The 14,535-nt window shown below is 36.7% G+C and overlaps 1 protein-coding gene across 1 annotated transcript in view; it reads left to right on the top strand.

Annotated features, from left to right (window-relative positions):
• Positions 1 to 14,535, top strand: part of lsamp (limbic system associated membrane protein) — an 84,523-nt gene that overhangs the window by 58,694 nt on the left and 11,294 nt on the right. Inside the window, exons 6-7 of the mRNA XM_088012117.1 lie at positions 9,306 to 9,437; positions 10,487 to 10,607. Coding sequence (XP_087868243.1) covers positions 9,306 to 9,437; positions 10,487 to 10,607 — 253 coding nt within the window. The remainder of the gene's footprint in view (positions 1 to 9,305; positions 9,438 to 10,486; positions 10,608 to 14,535) is intronic.

The following is a 14,535-nucleotide window of genomic DNA, read 5'->3' as shown; positions in this document are numbered from 1 at the left end:
AAAAAAGTTTGTCAGGATAGCTTAGTGGGGGTTTTGTAAAAAACATTTTCAAACATTTGAGATGTTTGTTGCAATCAAAGGTCATACACACATACTTGAATAGACACCAATATTGAAGGTCTCATTGAATAATGATGGGCATGTTCTTGTATGCAGACACCAACACACACACACACACTCGCACGCATGCACACACACACACACTCGCACGCATGCACACACACACACACACACACACACACACACACACACACACACACACACACACCATCATAAGAATGCAGACAAATAAAAATAAATGTCCCGGGGTCTTTGACTCTGAAGTTTCTCAAACATCTGTTTAACATAAATTAGCATTTGGAAAATAAATGTAATGTTTCGCGCTGTGGTAAACAGATGCAATGAATAAAGCATGAGGAAATGCAAAAGAGCACAACTCGTTGCTCTCCCCCGATCCCCATTTCCTCCCTTATCTGGTCCACTCTGCAGGAAAATGCTTGGACATCTACAACGCGGTTCCTGTCCCCATCCAAGATGGCTTCTCTCAGTCAGCCCTATAGAGTGCTTGAATTCACATGGAAAAGTTTGTTTTGTTTTTTTTGTTCCTGCCAACTTGAAATTTCCAGTGCAATGCAAATCTTTATCCAGCAGGCATTTGTAAAAGTGTACTGCATCTATGCTAAGCTCTTCACAGATCCCCTCCTAAGGCTGCGGCTGCATTTTCAAAAGGCTTCAAAGTCTTTCAAATATACAATGGATGGGGAGAAGGCAGCTCTCAGTGTCCGAGAAGGAGTAACCCACCAGCATGGAGAACTGCTCAGGACTTTTGTTTTCTTAAAGTAATCACAGAGAGTTTATGTGCTTTCACGAAGACATTCACATTCTGTAGTGTGAGCAAAAAAAGTGATAAACTCATGACTTTTATATAATTTTCAAGGCAATTTCCACAAGCTTTCAGATGGTAATGGACAGGAAGACGGACTGGCTAATGTGCCTCATTCATGCCATCATTTTTCTGTAGGGGTGCCGTAGTGCTGCTTTACCGTACAACCTAATCATTCAAAGATGTTTCCTGTAATTCTCATCCATCACATGGTTTCCAATTACAGTTTGCTGTTTTCATATCATGTGCTTCTGACTCTGTGCACTTCCACCCAAAGGGACTCTCAGCTTCGAGGTATTACCTTTCAACAACACCTGAAACAAGACTTTCCACCTCAGAGTGTTCTGGAGTCCAACAAGTTAAAGTGGGATTTTCACCCTCATCATGAGGAAATGGGCTTATTTCAATGGTGGATATGAAGTCTATTAAAAATAAGCAAAATATTGTTGCCAGCACAATAACTAAGTGTCCAAAGAGTGTTACCATATGTCAGTAAAACATTAAAAACAAATAAAAAAAAGACTTTCCACTAAGCTGGAACTACTGTAAAGAGAAACATAGAGTTGATGAACATTTCAACATGTAGAACTAAATGATAGAAATCTTGTTCTATAAATATTGAAATGTTTTTTTTTTTTATGTATTCCCAACATAGTTGCAGGGTTTAGACGAGCATAAAGTGTAAAGGTGATGTAGCTCCATCTGGACCTGTGGTTGGATAAAATCACTGCATTGTAGCAAAGCCACAACATTCCCAGTTTTGCTAAGTATGTACATCATCATCATCTAAATGTTGTTTCTATTCATTGATTTTGTCATTGATTAAAGTTACTGGATTTGATCAACTTTTTATTAGGTTTACTTTTTTTAATGATTGTGTTGACAATATGCAGTTTTGTGTTAGATGGAGGACAAGAGAGGAAAGCATTTATTTTATTCTATATAAACTGAACATGACTTACTGAGTAACTTTTTATTGTTCTTCAATAATACAACATTTTGTTTGACTTTTTACATTATCTCTAATTATTTGTTTCTTCACAAGGAACATCCCACTCATTACATGGAAGAAATTTGTACAATTTTAGCTGACCTCATGTTCCAAATTGTTTTGTGTTTTTTTCTAAATCCCTAGCAAATGCAAGAAATACTCCATCTTGCCCCATATTATCATCTTTCCTAATGATGCAGTGGATTATATAAGCGAGAACTTTAAACTTTAGTTTATATACACAAGAAGTAGCACTGCTGTTGGAGGTTGTTCAAACTGTAACTTGTGACAACAAATTTTTTTATTAAAGAGTTGCGTATTTGTGAGTGTTTAAATAGGAAATAATAAAAAAAAAACATTTTCTGTAAGTAACATTTATGAAATGAAAAGTATATTTTTCAAAAATCTGGGGAAAAAAAACTTGCTTTGTAAGAGGAGAATCCACAAATAACGGTAAAAATCATAAATTAGTTTGGAAATTAATCTTGTGAAACATGCAACATGAATAGCAACAGATTTTTCATCATGTTGAATAGAAAAGTAAGTACAGCCTTGGCCTGTGAAGCAGTTCTTATTAACACATTTCCATATTTTTCGTCCTTCGTAGACATTTCTGAAATTTTTGATGACTCTTCCACATTCAGTGAAGCTCGAAATATTTAAGCTGCTCTTACATGCGCTGCCTGATTTTGAAACTCAACACAACATGAATGTGATTTGGAATTAAATTCAGTCGGGCTTTTACAAGGCCATCTAAAATCCACGGTTTTCATTCTGAATCTGTGGATGTGCCCTGAACTTTATTCACGCTGAAAAGATTCAATTTTATTTCTTCCAATATTTGCACAGCTATGCATCAGAAAGGATATGGGTTTCTTGTCCTGACAAGATGTTTGGCCTGCACCAAACACTCCTGCTCTGATGGAAGTCATACTTAGAATCCTCTTATGTTCTGTTTCAAACAGTCTGGTTTTTGCCTTTGTTCGCCGAGGATCTAGTTTTTGTTTTACTGTTCTTTTTGCACAGCGGACACAAAAAATATTCTGAAGCCCATCCTTGGTTTATGAATTATGTGTAGACTCTTTAATACAAAAGTGCCACTAAAGACAAGCAATAATTAATATGTTGTGCATCTGTGTTCTTTAAACGAACTGGTTCCACATAACTTTACACCTTCAGAACTTTTAAGAAATTAAGAATGTGTAGAACCTCATTTTGAATGTCTGACATATGTCTGATTTATGGAAATGGCATAAAATTAGAAAATGCCATCTGATTTCATAAAATGTCATAAACGCTTCCTATATTACTAGCATTTAATGTGCAATGTAGTATTATTTTGTAAATATTTGTGTCTACAATTCTTTTGTTCTCATTTTCATAATTTTTGGCTAAATTCTAAAAAAAAAAAAGTGACGATACAATCATACAGCTTAAAATGTCAAGCTTCCATGTAACGTAAACACTGGGGGTGTAAAGCAAAAAGTAAAGTCAATGTGTACAGAAAGAGAAAGACATTGCTTTGGTTTAGTAAAAACACCATTTCAAAGAGTATTTTGACCAAAAAAATTAAAAAAGCAGTCAGAACAATTGGAGCAAAGATGTAATCTTTGTAGTGTTGGAGATACTTTTGTGGTGGCTTGTTAAAAAACAAATATTAAAAAGACGACTCCTCATGTTGTGAAAAATAGTTCAGCATTTGCAACAAGCTTCAGATTATCTCCCTCCTTTGGGTGATAAATGTTTCCTAAAGCATGCACCGTGGATGCGTAATTGCAGAAGATGAGAAGAGATGGGACTTCCTGTCCAACATTCTCATATTGATTTGGACGCATAGATTCAATGAACCACAAACATAATTGAGGTCTTAGTTAATTATTTGTCATTTCACAGATTTATTAGTGGCTGGAGTGATGATTTGTAAGCAACATATGAAACTTATAGCAGCTAAAGTAGCAAAAAGTTTCAGTTGCCACAGTTTGATGGCTAATTATGTAGACTTGATGGAGTTTGTGGCATATGGGCACATACATCTGCACTGCAACTGAAAATAAGTTTTCAGTTAAATGTGTCATTTATTTAACCCGTGGCTTTTAAATGACCACATTGCAGAATTATATATAACAGCATTTAAGTTCTCACCACCTTCACACCCTTAATGTCCTTGGTAATTAGGATGCAGTTGCAAACATGTCACTAATTATACTATGCTGATGATAACCAAGTGTAATGTTTACTCTAGTTGTAAATCAGTCAGTTTTCACTCACATCTGAGTCATACAGTGCCTTGAAAAATTAGTTGGCATCACTTGAACTTTATGAGGAGAGGGGTTTCATATTACAGCCGCAAGTTTATTTGATCAAATTCATATAGTTTTATTTTTTCTCATTCTTCATAAAAGAGCGTTTTATCCATCCTTTTTTTTTTTTTTTTTTTTTTGGTTGAGGCACTGCTTCTTATGACAATTTCTTCCTCTGGTTTTGGCTGTTGTGTACCTTTTTGATCTTACTTTTTTACTTTTGGACAGTTGTGGCAACAAGGTTGTTTTTACAACTGGGAGCAGCTGATTAGCATCTCAGAGGCTCAAATAACACCTGTATTTGATGGAAGCATAGCAGAACCAATGAGCAGGTAGAAGGAGGATCTTCCATCTGTCTTGATGGGCAACAATCATATCCTGCCACATCCAGTCTCTCTCTACCTTGCTTTCTAATCTTACAATTAGACAGAGATTTAAAGAGGAGTGGTAAAAACAAATGTGATGGATCAGCAGTGCTTGACAACAGGTGTTGGTGACATTCAGTAGAAGCTATTTTGAAGTATCGTCTCTGCTGCTTCGATATTTGAGTTGTCAGCATGTAATGTCACTCACGGGTCTGTCTTCAGTCAGAATCCTCTTCAGGATTGTTGCAACGTTTAATTTCCCTTTGAATAAATAAAGTATTTTTATATATATTGAATAGAGTTTGAAAATGGTTTCATTTGAGTTCTGGCTGTATGTCATGCTGAAAGTAAACTTCAAACTCAGGTCTTTTGAAGTCTCTAACAGGTTTTCCCCCAGCATCACCTGTTAATCAGTGCTGTGCTATGCTAGGTTTCCTTAACACAGTGTGTGGCTTATAGGCCCAAAACTTCAATTTCAGTTTCATCTCTCCAGAATGCATACTGTTTGTTGTGTCTTCCAAATGTGTTGTTGCAAACTGCAAACCAAACCTCTATTGGTTTTCCTTCAATCCAAACTTTCTACTTTTTAAAGGCAAAATTTGTAGAGTTCACAACTGAAATTATTGACAGATTCTCCCAACAGCACATTTTATCTGTGCAGCATCTCCCGAGTCACCATGTGAGTTTTTTTTATTTTTTTTATGCTTTTGTGATTTATGCTCTTCATGCCCAGTGGGTGAGTTCAGGTGGACGACCGTCACTTTGTCACTTTTCAGTTTTGTCCTGTTCTTTGTATTTTTTTTTTGTTGTTTTTTTTTTTTTAGCTAATTGATCAAAGTTTGGAATAATTTCTTAAAATCACATCAACTTCAGAATTTTACACAAAGTTGATATTCATGATATTGTTTGGTCAGTAATATTCTCTCTGATAAATTATTAACAAATTGTATCAAATTAAATAAATGCTGGAAGCTTATGCACTTCACAGTTTCTTGATATATAAATAAAGAAAAGTGAAAACCATGTATATATATATATATATATATTAGACTTGATAGCACTGGTCTGTCACAAAATAAAATAAAAAATAAGTGTAAATTTTTTGGTTATAATGTAACAAATATGAAAAGTTCAAGTGGTATGAATACTGTTTACAGTTGGTTAACATCAGCATAAGCAGATAATTAGTGGTGTGGTCTGCCTCTTTTGGAGGACCATATGGACTAAAAACCAATCTTTTTACTCCTCTCTCCCTAACGTGTTCTTCCTTTTTCTGACACCTACTCACTTTTCTCCACCCTGATTAGCATGGAAATGTGACGATGTAACGTGACATATGGTGCAAGAGCAGGATTCATGGGAGGGGGGTTTAATGTGCGTACTTTGAACCAGCAGCTACATTCGGTGCTTCATGCAAAACTGCAAGGAAATTTGCCTTCACATCAGCTCATGCATGAAAGCTCTGTGTGTTCACCACACTCCTCCTCACTCAGCATAGACATGTATGTGTATTATCGGTGCTGTACACACACTCAAATCGGCTCCCTTACAGACAAGATTAAGCAATCTATCTTCATTACTCTTAATTAGAAAGACACATTTAGGCATTGATTATGTGCGTCAGGCAGTTGTATTCCCTGGTGGAAAAAGAAAACACAGCTGAAATTTAGTAACCGATTGTTTCCTTGGACGTTACACCTATGTCATGATTGATAATTCTCTCTCTTTGCAAACTGAGTTACTAAGAATTGCTTTTTTTTATTCTTTCCAACTTTCTCATCGTTTCTGATTTAGATTATCTTCCCTCCCTGTTTTCTCCATTTCTGTGCTTTGATCTTGGTGGTCACCTGGTCCTTTCCCGTTCTTTATCCAGCACCGAGCTAAAGTGCTGAAGACGAGATTGGACTTCAATAGAATTTCCATGGCAACAGATTTTCAATTTAACCTCCCCGATCATGTTAGTCTGACAGTTCATCCAGAGAGAGGTGACTGATGTGCTGCAAACTTTGATCCTGATCCTGCTGATCTTTCAATCAGCATGAAATGATATTTTATCAGCTGACCGCCATTTTATCATTAAGCTTAGATTTTTTTGCTGCTTCAGTCCCTAAGGCAGCGCCTTATTTTAGAGATATTATCTGAAGGCATGTAGAAAAGTCAAGCTGACTGACATTTTAGGGTTGTCGTTATAGGGGTGTTTTATGAGTTTGATGGACTAACGCGTCCATTGAGATGAAGCTTTTTTATTTTTTGCCTTTTGTTTGTGGTTATTTCACCTCCTTAAAGAAAACTCATTCCTTCTTTACTGCTCTGGCAATATAGTTTTACAGCTTTGATAAATCCTAAATCAAATCATTTCATAGTGTAATTTTCTTCCTTTCTTATTTTCTTGGATTAAGAGAAGTATCAGTCGATGTTATAGCCAGTATTAAATTCCCTGGCTCCTTGGAGACCATCTCCTATCTCTATGCAGATAATTGTATCTTCTGAGAAACACCATGAGATCTACACTGCTGTACATGGATCGCAAAGAGATTATTGCTTACTAAGCCTTAGCAGTTGTAAAAAAAAAAATCTATTTTCTGACAGGTTGAAATATATCCAGAATGGATATCTATAGATCAAGTAGAGTTTTTATCAGATCTCATTAAAATGTTGGCATAAAACACACAGATTGCCATGTCACAAATAATGATATGAGGAGGTCTTAATGTTAAACACTATTTTTATGTTTCAAGATCTTTCATTGAGTGCAGTTTACATGGCAATCTAAGCCTTCTGACCCACCTACCTATCTCTAATATGTCACAGCTTTGGAAGAAATACAGTCTTATTAGAATCAGATTTTTCTTTAAAGGTTGACTTTATGACACTGAATTTTTTAAATCAAATGTCAAGGAAGCAGAACTACTGTGCATAAAGTGGGTAATTAGCTGGATTGAACATGAAACAAGTACTCAGATTTCTTACTGCAGTAGCTCTGGTTTACTTTGCCCTCTGTGCCCTTCTGTCTGACATTTGCAAATCTCCACATTTTGTTAATTTACTACAAAGAAGCTATTAAAAAATCAGCTACAAGTGGTTGAAGACCTTCAGTCAAGACTTTCAATATCAGCTGAATGAATCTGAATTGCTACTCGAGTGAAATGACATGAATGTGTACAGTTTAGCTGTGAGCTTTATTCAGCTATGAGAAATCAATAAACCTCTCCAGCATATCAACTTCGCATACATCTAGTGACTGTCATGGTGTATGTGTGTGTGTGGGGATGTTTCACCCTTTCCATAGAAACTTTTTATTTTTCAGACCAACGCTTTAGTGGCTTGATGTGTGTGCCATGAGTATCATAACACAAGAGAGACAAGACTATGTCATTGATCAAGAGTGCTGTTCTCCATCATGTGCACAAAACAATTTGACATCTTTATGCTGATGCCATCGTCTATCTGATCTCATCACAAACTGTGAAATTATCACCTTTTACTGAAGTCACCCTGAAAAAACTTGAGTTTCATTGTTTTAAACCATCTAAATCTCCATCTTAAAGATGCTATCAAAAGTATTCATGCTCATTGAACAATTTCACATTTTGTCATTTTAAGAACACAGAGGGATTCTTTACTATTACCATGACTAAGAAGTTTGGAAAAAGGTATATAGAGCTCAAGCTTTTTTTTTTTTTTTTTTTTGTCAAATCTTGAAAGAATCACATTTTCCTCTACTTACAGTCACAGACCTGCTGTTGTGTCTGTACCATATTTGCAGATTTTAAGACTTCAGATTTTGCTCCAGCTCAGTTAAATCGGATTAAGATCTGCTTAAAATACTTTTTCAAGTATTGCAACTGATTAAATTCTGTTTGTCTGGACTTTCACTGGACCATTCTAACATAACTAAAACCAGGGAATCTCTTGTTCTATGTAATTCATTGTCTCACACTTTTCACACTTGTACTCGGATACATCCATCTTCCCTGAGGAGCTTTCCTGTCCTTGCTAAAGAAAAACATTAGCACGCCATCATGCTACCAGTGGGGATGTTTGTTCATTTGCTCTGTTAGTTTTCCACCGGTTTGTGAAGTGAATAAAAAGTTATCCTGTCAACATATTTTACCCACCTAGGCTAATGATGTTTGTAGCTCCTCTAATCTTGAACCTCTTGGCTGCTTATCTGATTAATGGGCTCCTTGCTGAGGCCTCCCTGTGGAGCTTAACACGAACATGTTGGCAAAATAAGTTTGTGCTCAGAACTCCGGTTGTTTCTGGATGTTCCTATAGACTCTGAAACCTGAGGAAACTGAGCTTTTTATGTTTTTGTTGTCTTCTTAGCATCTGGATGTCAACAGTTTGAATGGTTTTGAGTTACTTAGGTGTGCTCTATAAATAATGTTTGGTTGGTTGATTTTTTTTTTCCAAATTTGTTTTCCCACTACTTCTGATCTAAACATCTCAAAACTATGAAGAATTTTTGATCATAGAGAAAGACATATTGCTGTTAAGCAAAATCTGAAGAATATTTACAAATCCTGGTTTAACATTTATTTTGCAAATATTGTTCTGCCAGTCATTCTTTCGCATGATATTTGCTCTTGTTCTGTAGTTTAGTTTAGTCAAAAACACATCTTTACATGAGTCATAAAGGTCATACATGGACATGTTTCGAAGGTGTTGCCATTTATTTACTTGTTTTTTTTCTTTTACTTCAATTAATCCTCAAGTTTCCTCCTTGTCTTGTTCTGTCACTCATCGATTCCATCTTTCCACAGCCGAGCCGCTGGATGGAGAGGAGTACCTGGACATTATAGGCATCATGAGAAACCAAGCAGGTCGTTATGAATGCAAAGCCAGCAACGATGTCGCCACGCCTGATGTCAAATATGTCAACGTTGTTGTCAACTGTAAGTAGCAAGATGCCGCTGCACGTTTAAATGCCTTCTGTGAATGCTCATGAATATTTTTTTTTTTTCCACATTTATTATTGAATTTTATAGAGAATTGATGCAAAGTAAAGCTAAGCAAGAACTAGAGATGTCTTCAAAGTTCTGGAGCACTCCTCTGTCGTTCCCAAAATGAAACCAGGTGGAAAAAAAAAGGAAGAGATGCCTTGCACTGATTGCCGCTATTACTTCTATGGCAGGTCTCACCCACCACATCGTCATTTAAATAGACACTTAGAATTTCAAAAAGAGGATAATTACCTCCTTTCAGTGGTCCATATTATTACGGATTCTAGCTCTTCGGGGTTTGATAGACGGCTCATGAGGCGTCACTAAACTAATTACTCCTCAAGGTATTCAAAAATTCCCTTTGATCTGAACAAATCACATGTGGCTGTTTGCCCAAGTCGTACTCACACCAGGTCTGAGTGCCAGATAGGAGAACATTTCAGTGTATATTAAGCTTTCTTTTGGAATTTAATCTTAAATGGAAGATGGGCATAAATCCATTTGGAAAGCTTTGCTGGCAATTGTTTGTAAAGATATGTGCGCGATGAATACTAATATACCTGTTAAAATGGGATGTTTTGTCAAAGGTCCATTTGTTATGTCAAAACCTTAACAATCTCCTTTGCTTTAGCAAAGTACTGTGTGGTACTGATGGGTTAAAACTTGATATGAGCTTTAAAGAAAGGTCTGCTAAAAAAAATCTCATAAAGTGCACTTGATCTTGTGTCCACTTTATACGATGGAAATGAGCTAAAAAGCTTTTTCTATAAGAAAGGAGTCTCTGACTCCATCACTGAGTTCTTAATGAAATCCCTTTGATGTTGGTTAATATTCACTAGCTTATAAGGAGTAATATGCTACTCTAAAATAATATACTATGTTAAAACCTACACATTTTAATAAAAAAACTTTAAAAAATAGTTTTAATTGTGGCAAGTTTTTCTTTCAGATAAAATGAAATGCTACGGGTAAATGTGATTTCTTGGTCTGTGTCTTTGCAGATCCTCCGTCAATAAGGAAAACCCAGAGCTCAGAGCCTCCAGTGGGCCGCCTGGGAACCCTGCAGTGTGAGGCCGCCGCCGTGCCCACACCGGAGTTTGAATGGTACAGAGACGACAAAAGGTACAACTTACCTCACATCTATTTTATCCCCTTCATGTTCATCAGCAGGATCTCAGGCAGCCACCCGTACGGAGCTGCATGTTCCTAATTATGCCTAAGAAAAAAAATTACGGGGATGTGATAGACTGTGGATTTTGAAACGACAGAAGATAAAATTGTCCTCATAAACGCTGGGTGTTTTGTGCTTGTGTGATTTCTTTGACATTAAGTTCAAGATGGACAGAAATGTTGACATTAATAAATTGTCAATAATTTTACAAAACCAAATTGCATTGGAAACAACTCATCACAGATACTCCAAACAAATATTTATTTAAATGTTATTACATTCAACCACAGATTTGCAGAATGTTGTTTGGGTGCTGAGAGGGAGTGACATTTGCTTCAGTATCCTTCGAAAATGCACTTTCTGCTGGCACCGTCTCACAATCAAGTTGAAGTCAGAGATCTGTATTCTGAGGACATTGGTTGGCAGCTGTCTACTTTTTCAACTGGTGTTTCTGTTTCCAAGTAGTGTAGGTTGTCATTTAGAGGACACTATTTTTTTCAGCCTATGATGTTTAAAACCATTTCCACCTTCAAATAACCAAATGTTACTTTTTTGGTCAAAATACAAAAAGAGTGACATGTCATATCATTCTGAACAGACCATCCCCACTGTCAAATATGGTGGTGGCAGCATCATGATCTGGGGTTACTTTTCTTCAGCAAGGATAGGAAGCATGGTCAAAGTAGAATGGAGCTAAATACAGGGCAGTCTTGGAAGAAAACTTTGGAGTCTACAGAAGACTCCAACAACTGAACAACCACCCCAAACATAAAGAGAGGGCTGTAATGGAGCAGTTTAAAACAAAACATATTCATGTGTTAGACAGACACAGTCGAAGTCCAGACTTGGACTCAATCGGGAATCTGTGGCAAGATCGAAAAATTGCTGTTCACAAATGTGTTCCATTTAATCTGACTGATCTTGAGCTGTTTTACAAAGAAGAATGGGTCATTTTCAGTCACTAGATGTGCAAAGCCGGTATAGACGTATCCTAAAAGACTTGCAACTGCAACTGCAGCAAAAGGTGGTCCCACAAAGTACTGACTCAGGGGAACTTAATATGTTTGCACACCACAGTTTTCAGTTTTTTATTTGTACAATATGTTTTGTATCATGTATAATCTTTTATCCCAATTCACAACTGTATACCACTTAGTGTTGGTTTTTCACATAAAATTCCAAAGAAACATATTTATGTTTGTGGTTGTAATGAGACAAAATACAGAAAAATTTAAGTGGTATGCTTTTGCAAAGCCACTGTATAAGTACAGTAAATAAATTTCCCTTCTGTGATCAATAAAATGTTCATCCATCAATTCTGTCCACAGCTAAGGTCCAGTAATCTCTTCTGTCTTGGCACACTTCAGCCCTTTACATCCATTATTTTGAAGTGTGTACTCCTTTCTAGGCTCACTTTGCCTTAAGGAGGTTATGTCTTGAAAAGGACTGTTTGTGACAGACATGTGATGGCTTTTTGCAGAAACAACATAGAAGTGACCTGAACAATAGGTCCCCAACTCTAGTCTTTTAGGCCCCGTCTACACAGAGATGGTTTTAGGTCTGTCTGCAAAATTTAGGCTGTTGATCCACATGGATTGAGCATCTTGGGAGATGAGAAATCATCAGTTCTGAAATCGGTTACCAGTTTGCAAATTTCAAAACGCTGGCTTTATGTTTCCATGTGGCCATGTGAGACGTAGATTTGTTTTTAAATGATGAAAATGAAGCTCTATCTCTCTCTATCCAACATGCACCCGATTCTCACAAATAACAGATATGACATAATCCAGTGTTTTTTGGATCGTTCTCCACATCATTTTCTGTGGCGCTGCAACTTGTTGTGTGGACACACATTTTTGTAGAAATATATATATATATTTTTGTAATTTTACAAAAATATAGATGCATCCTACTGTCACTATACCTGAATCAATTGATTCAACTGTTACTGGACCGCTGCAGAGCTGAATGACATGCTCAGGAGGGGATCCAGGTGTGTTGAAGCAGGGATGCAGATGAATGTTGCAGGTCAATAGCTCTCCAAGACTGGACATGAAGACCTAAACCGACTTTCCAAGAGTTGGAGAGGGAAAAAATATGTTAGTTATTTACAGGCAGAATTGTTTAGCATAAATAACTACATTTATTTATCGTGAACAGTAAGTTACTTACTTGTACAATACTTAGCACCTTATTAAATAGTGTCTCCTATGTTGCAGTGTTTGTCTAAAATACTTGCTTTCACTGTTTTCTGAGTTTCAGTAGCTTTCCTTGCATATTGTCCTGTGTTGATATATAGCAGAAACTTAATCACTGTTCTGCCAGCTCTACACATTTTTTGTGTCTCTTTGTCCATTGCTTATAATTGGATCTTTTCCTTCTCTTTTTCAAGTATTAATAGACAATAGAACCGTAGTGGTCCCATTGTAATGTAGGATGAAATCATCATTGTAGTTCAATAATGACTAATCACCCACTTCAGCTCTCCCTTGGCTGTTAGTCTCTTAATTGAATGCTATTACTTGGGAAGGAGTGGATTTTTTTGACATTCTTTATTGAAGAGACAAAGGACAGATCATCCGTCTTGTTGCAACCAATTGTTTCATGAAGTACTGCAACTAAAAATCTCTTCCTTCATAAATCAATGAAAACACAAATCAAGCTCCCCGCGTTCCGTGCCGTATTCCAAATTGTGTTACCAGCCAGATGTCCATTAGAAAACCATCAATTCAAGTCTCATGCATCTGTCTAAAAAAATACTGGAATACAATCGAAATGAAATGGTGCTCAAAGGTAATGACATTCAAGTTGTTTCAGTTCAGCACTTGACTCTCAACAACCTCAGACATTTTGCTCATTTGCAGTAAACTCACCTCCCGCCTCCTTGTGCTAGGAAAGCTTTGGCCTCTGTGGATAATAATAATAAAAAAAAATAAAAAAGAAATCAATGATGTGGATGTGTAATTTCTCTCATCCCACTGCTACAGCAGGAAAAGTTTACCGAAGATAGCAAGGAAATATTAGAGCAGTGGCACAAGTGTTATCAGAGACTTGGTCTCCAAAGTAATAGGCCTATCACGTCTGAGCTTGAAAGGAGAGATTTATGGTCGCTGAAATATTTTTGCATTATCTGTTGTTTGCAACCTTCATCTATCTCAGTGGTTTTATCCCCTGGAGGATTCTGGCTCTGTGCCTCTTCGTGGCAACTCAGCTCCCTCTCTGCCAGTGGAAAGTGTTATTCCTCTTTCTCCTTGGATGATGATCCTAATGCACCATAAAACTGCAATTTAGCCATGGTTGGCTTCCTAATTTTATACGTCTTCTGCGAGAACCAAAGTTAATGCTCTGTAGCATATTCTGTCTTCCTTACCTGATTCTAAAGGTGATGTCTTGCTCATGAGCTTGCACGGTTCGTTGGTTTAACTTCGCGAACACAAAGGTCATCAGTAAAATTGGCATTCCAATTGCCGTTTAATGATGCCGTCAAAATTTTTGCTGAAGTTAAAAGTGATGTATTTGAAAGTCGACACTTTTCATTACAGCATTTGATTTCCTATGTAGACATACTACTGTGGACATTTTGATGCCAACTCCTATCCAATCCAAACTCAGATTTAACACAACCATGCTGCATCATCTAAATTGCAGCCATGGCAGCATTAAAGGGATGTTAAAACTGAGTATACACAGATGCTTTTACTAAGGCACATCCAACTTTTATATTGTAAAGCAGCTCTTTCTATTTGACAGCGACCATAAATCTCTCCTTTCAAGCTTATGCATTTAAACAACCACACATATTTTCAAACATCTTCTACTGCTGGTCAATAATCACTTAAACTTAACAACTGCTGCTAAAATCACCTACCACAGAACTCA

Source organism: Poecilia mexicana, unplaced genomic scaffold (genome assembly GCF_051168715.1).
Source record: "Poecilia mexicana isolate PSO_F unplaced genomic scaffold, ASM5116871v1 scaffold_13, whole genome shotgun sequence".
Lineage (NCBI taxonomy): Eukaryota > Metazoa > Chordata > Actinopteri > Cyprinodontiformes > Poeciliidae > Poecilia > Poecilia mexicana.
The sequence above is the reverse complement of the archived record's forward strand: the minus strand, read 5'-3'. Positions and strand labels throughout refer to the sequence as shown.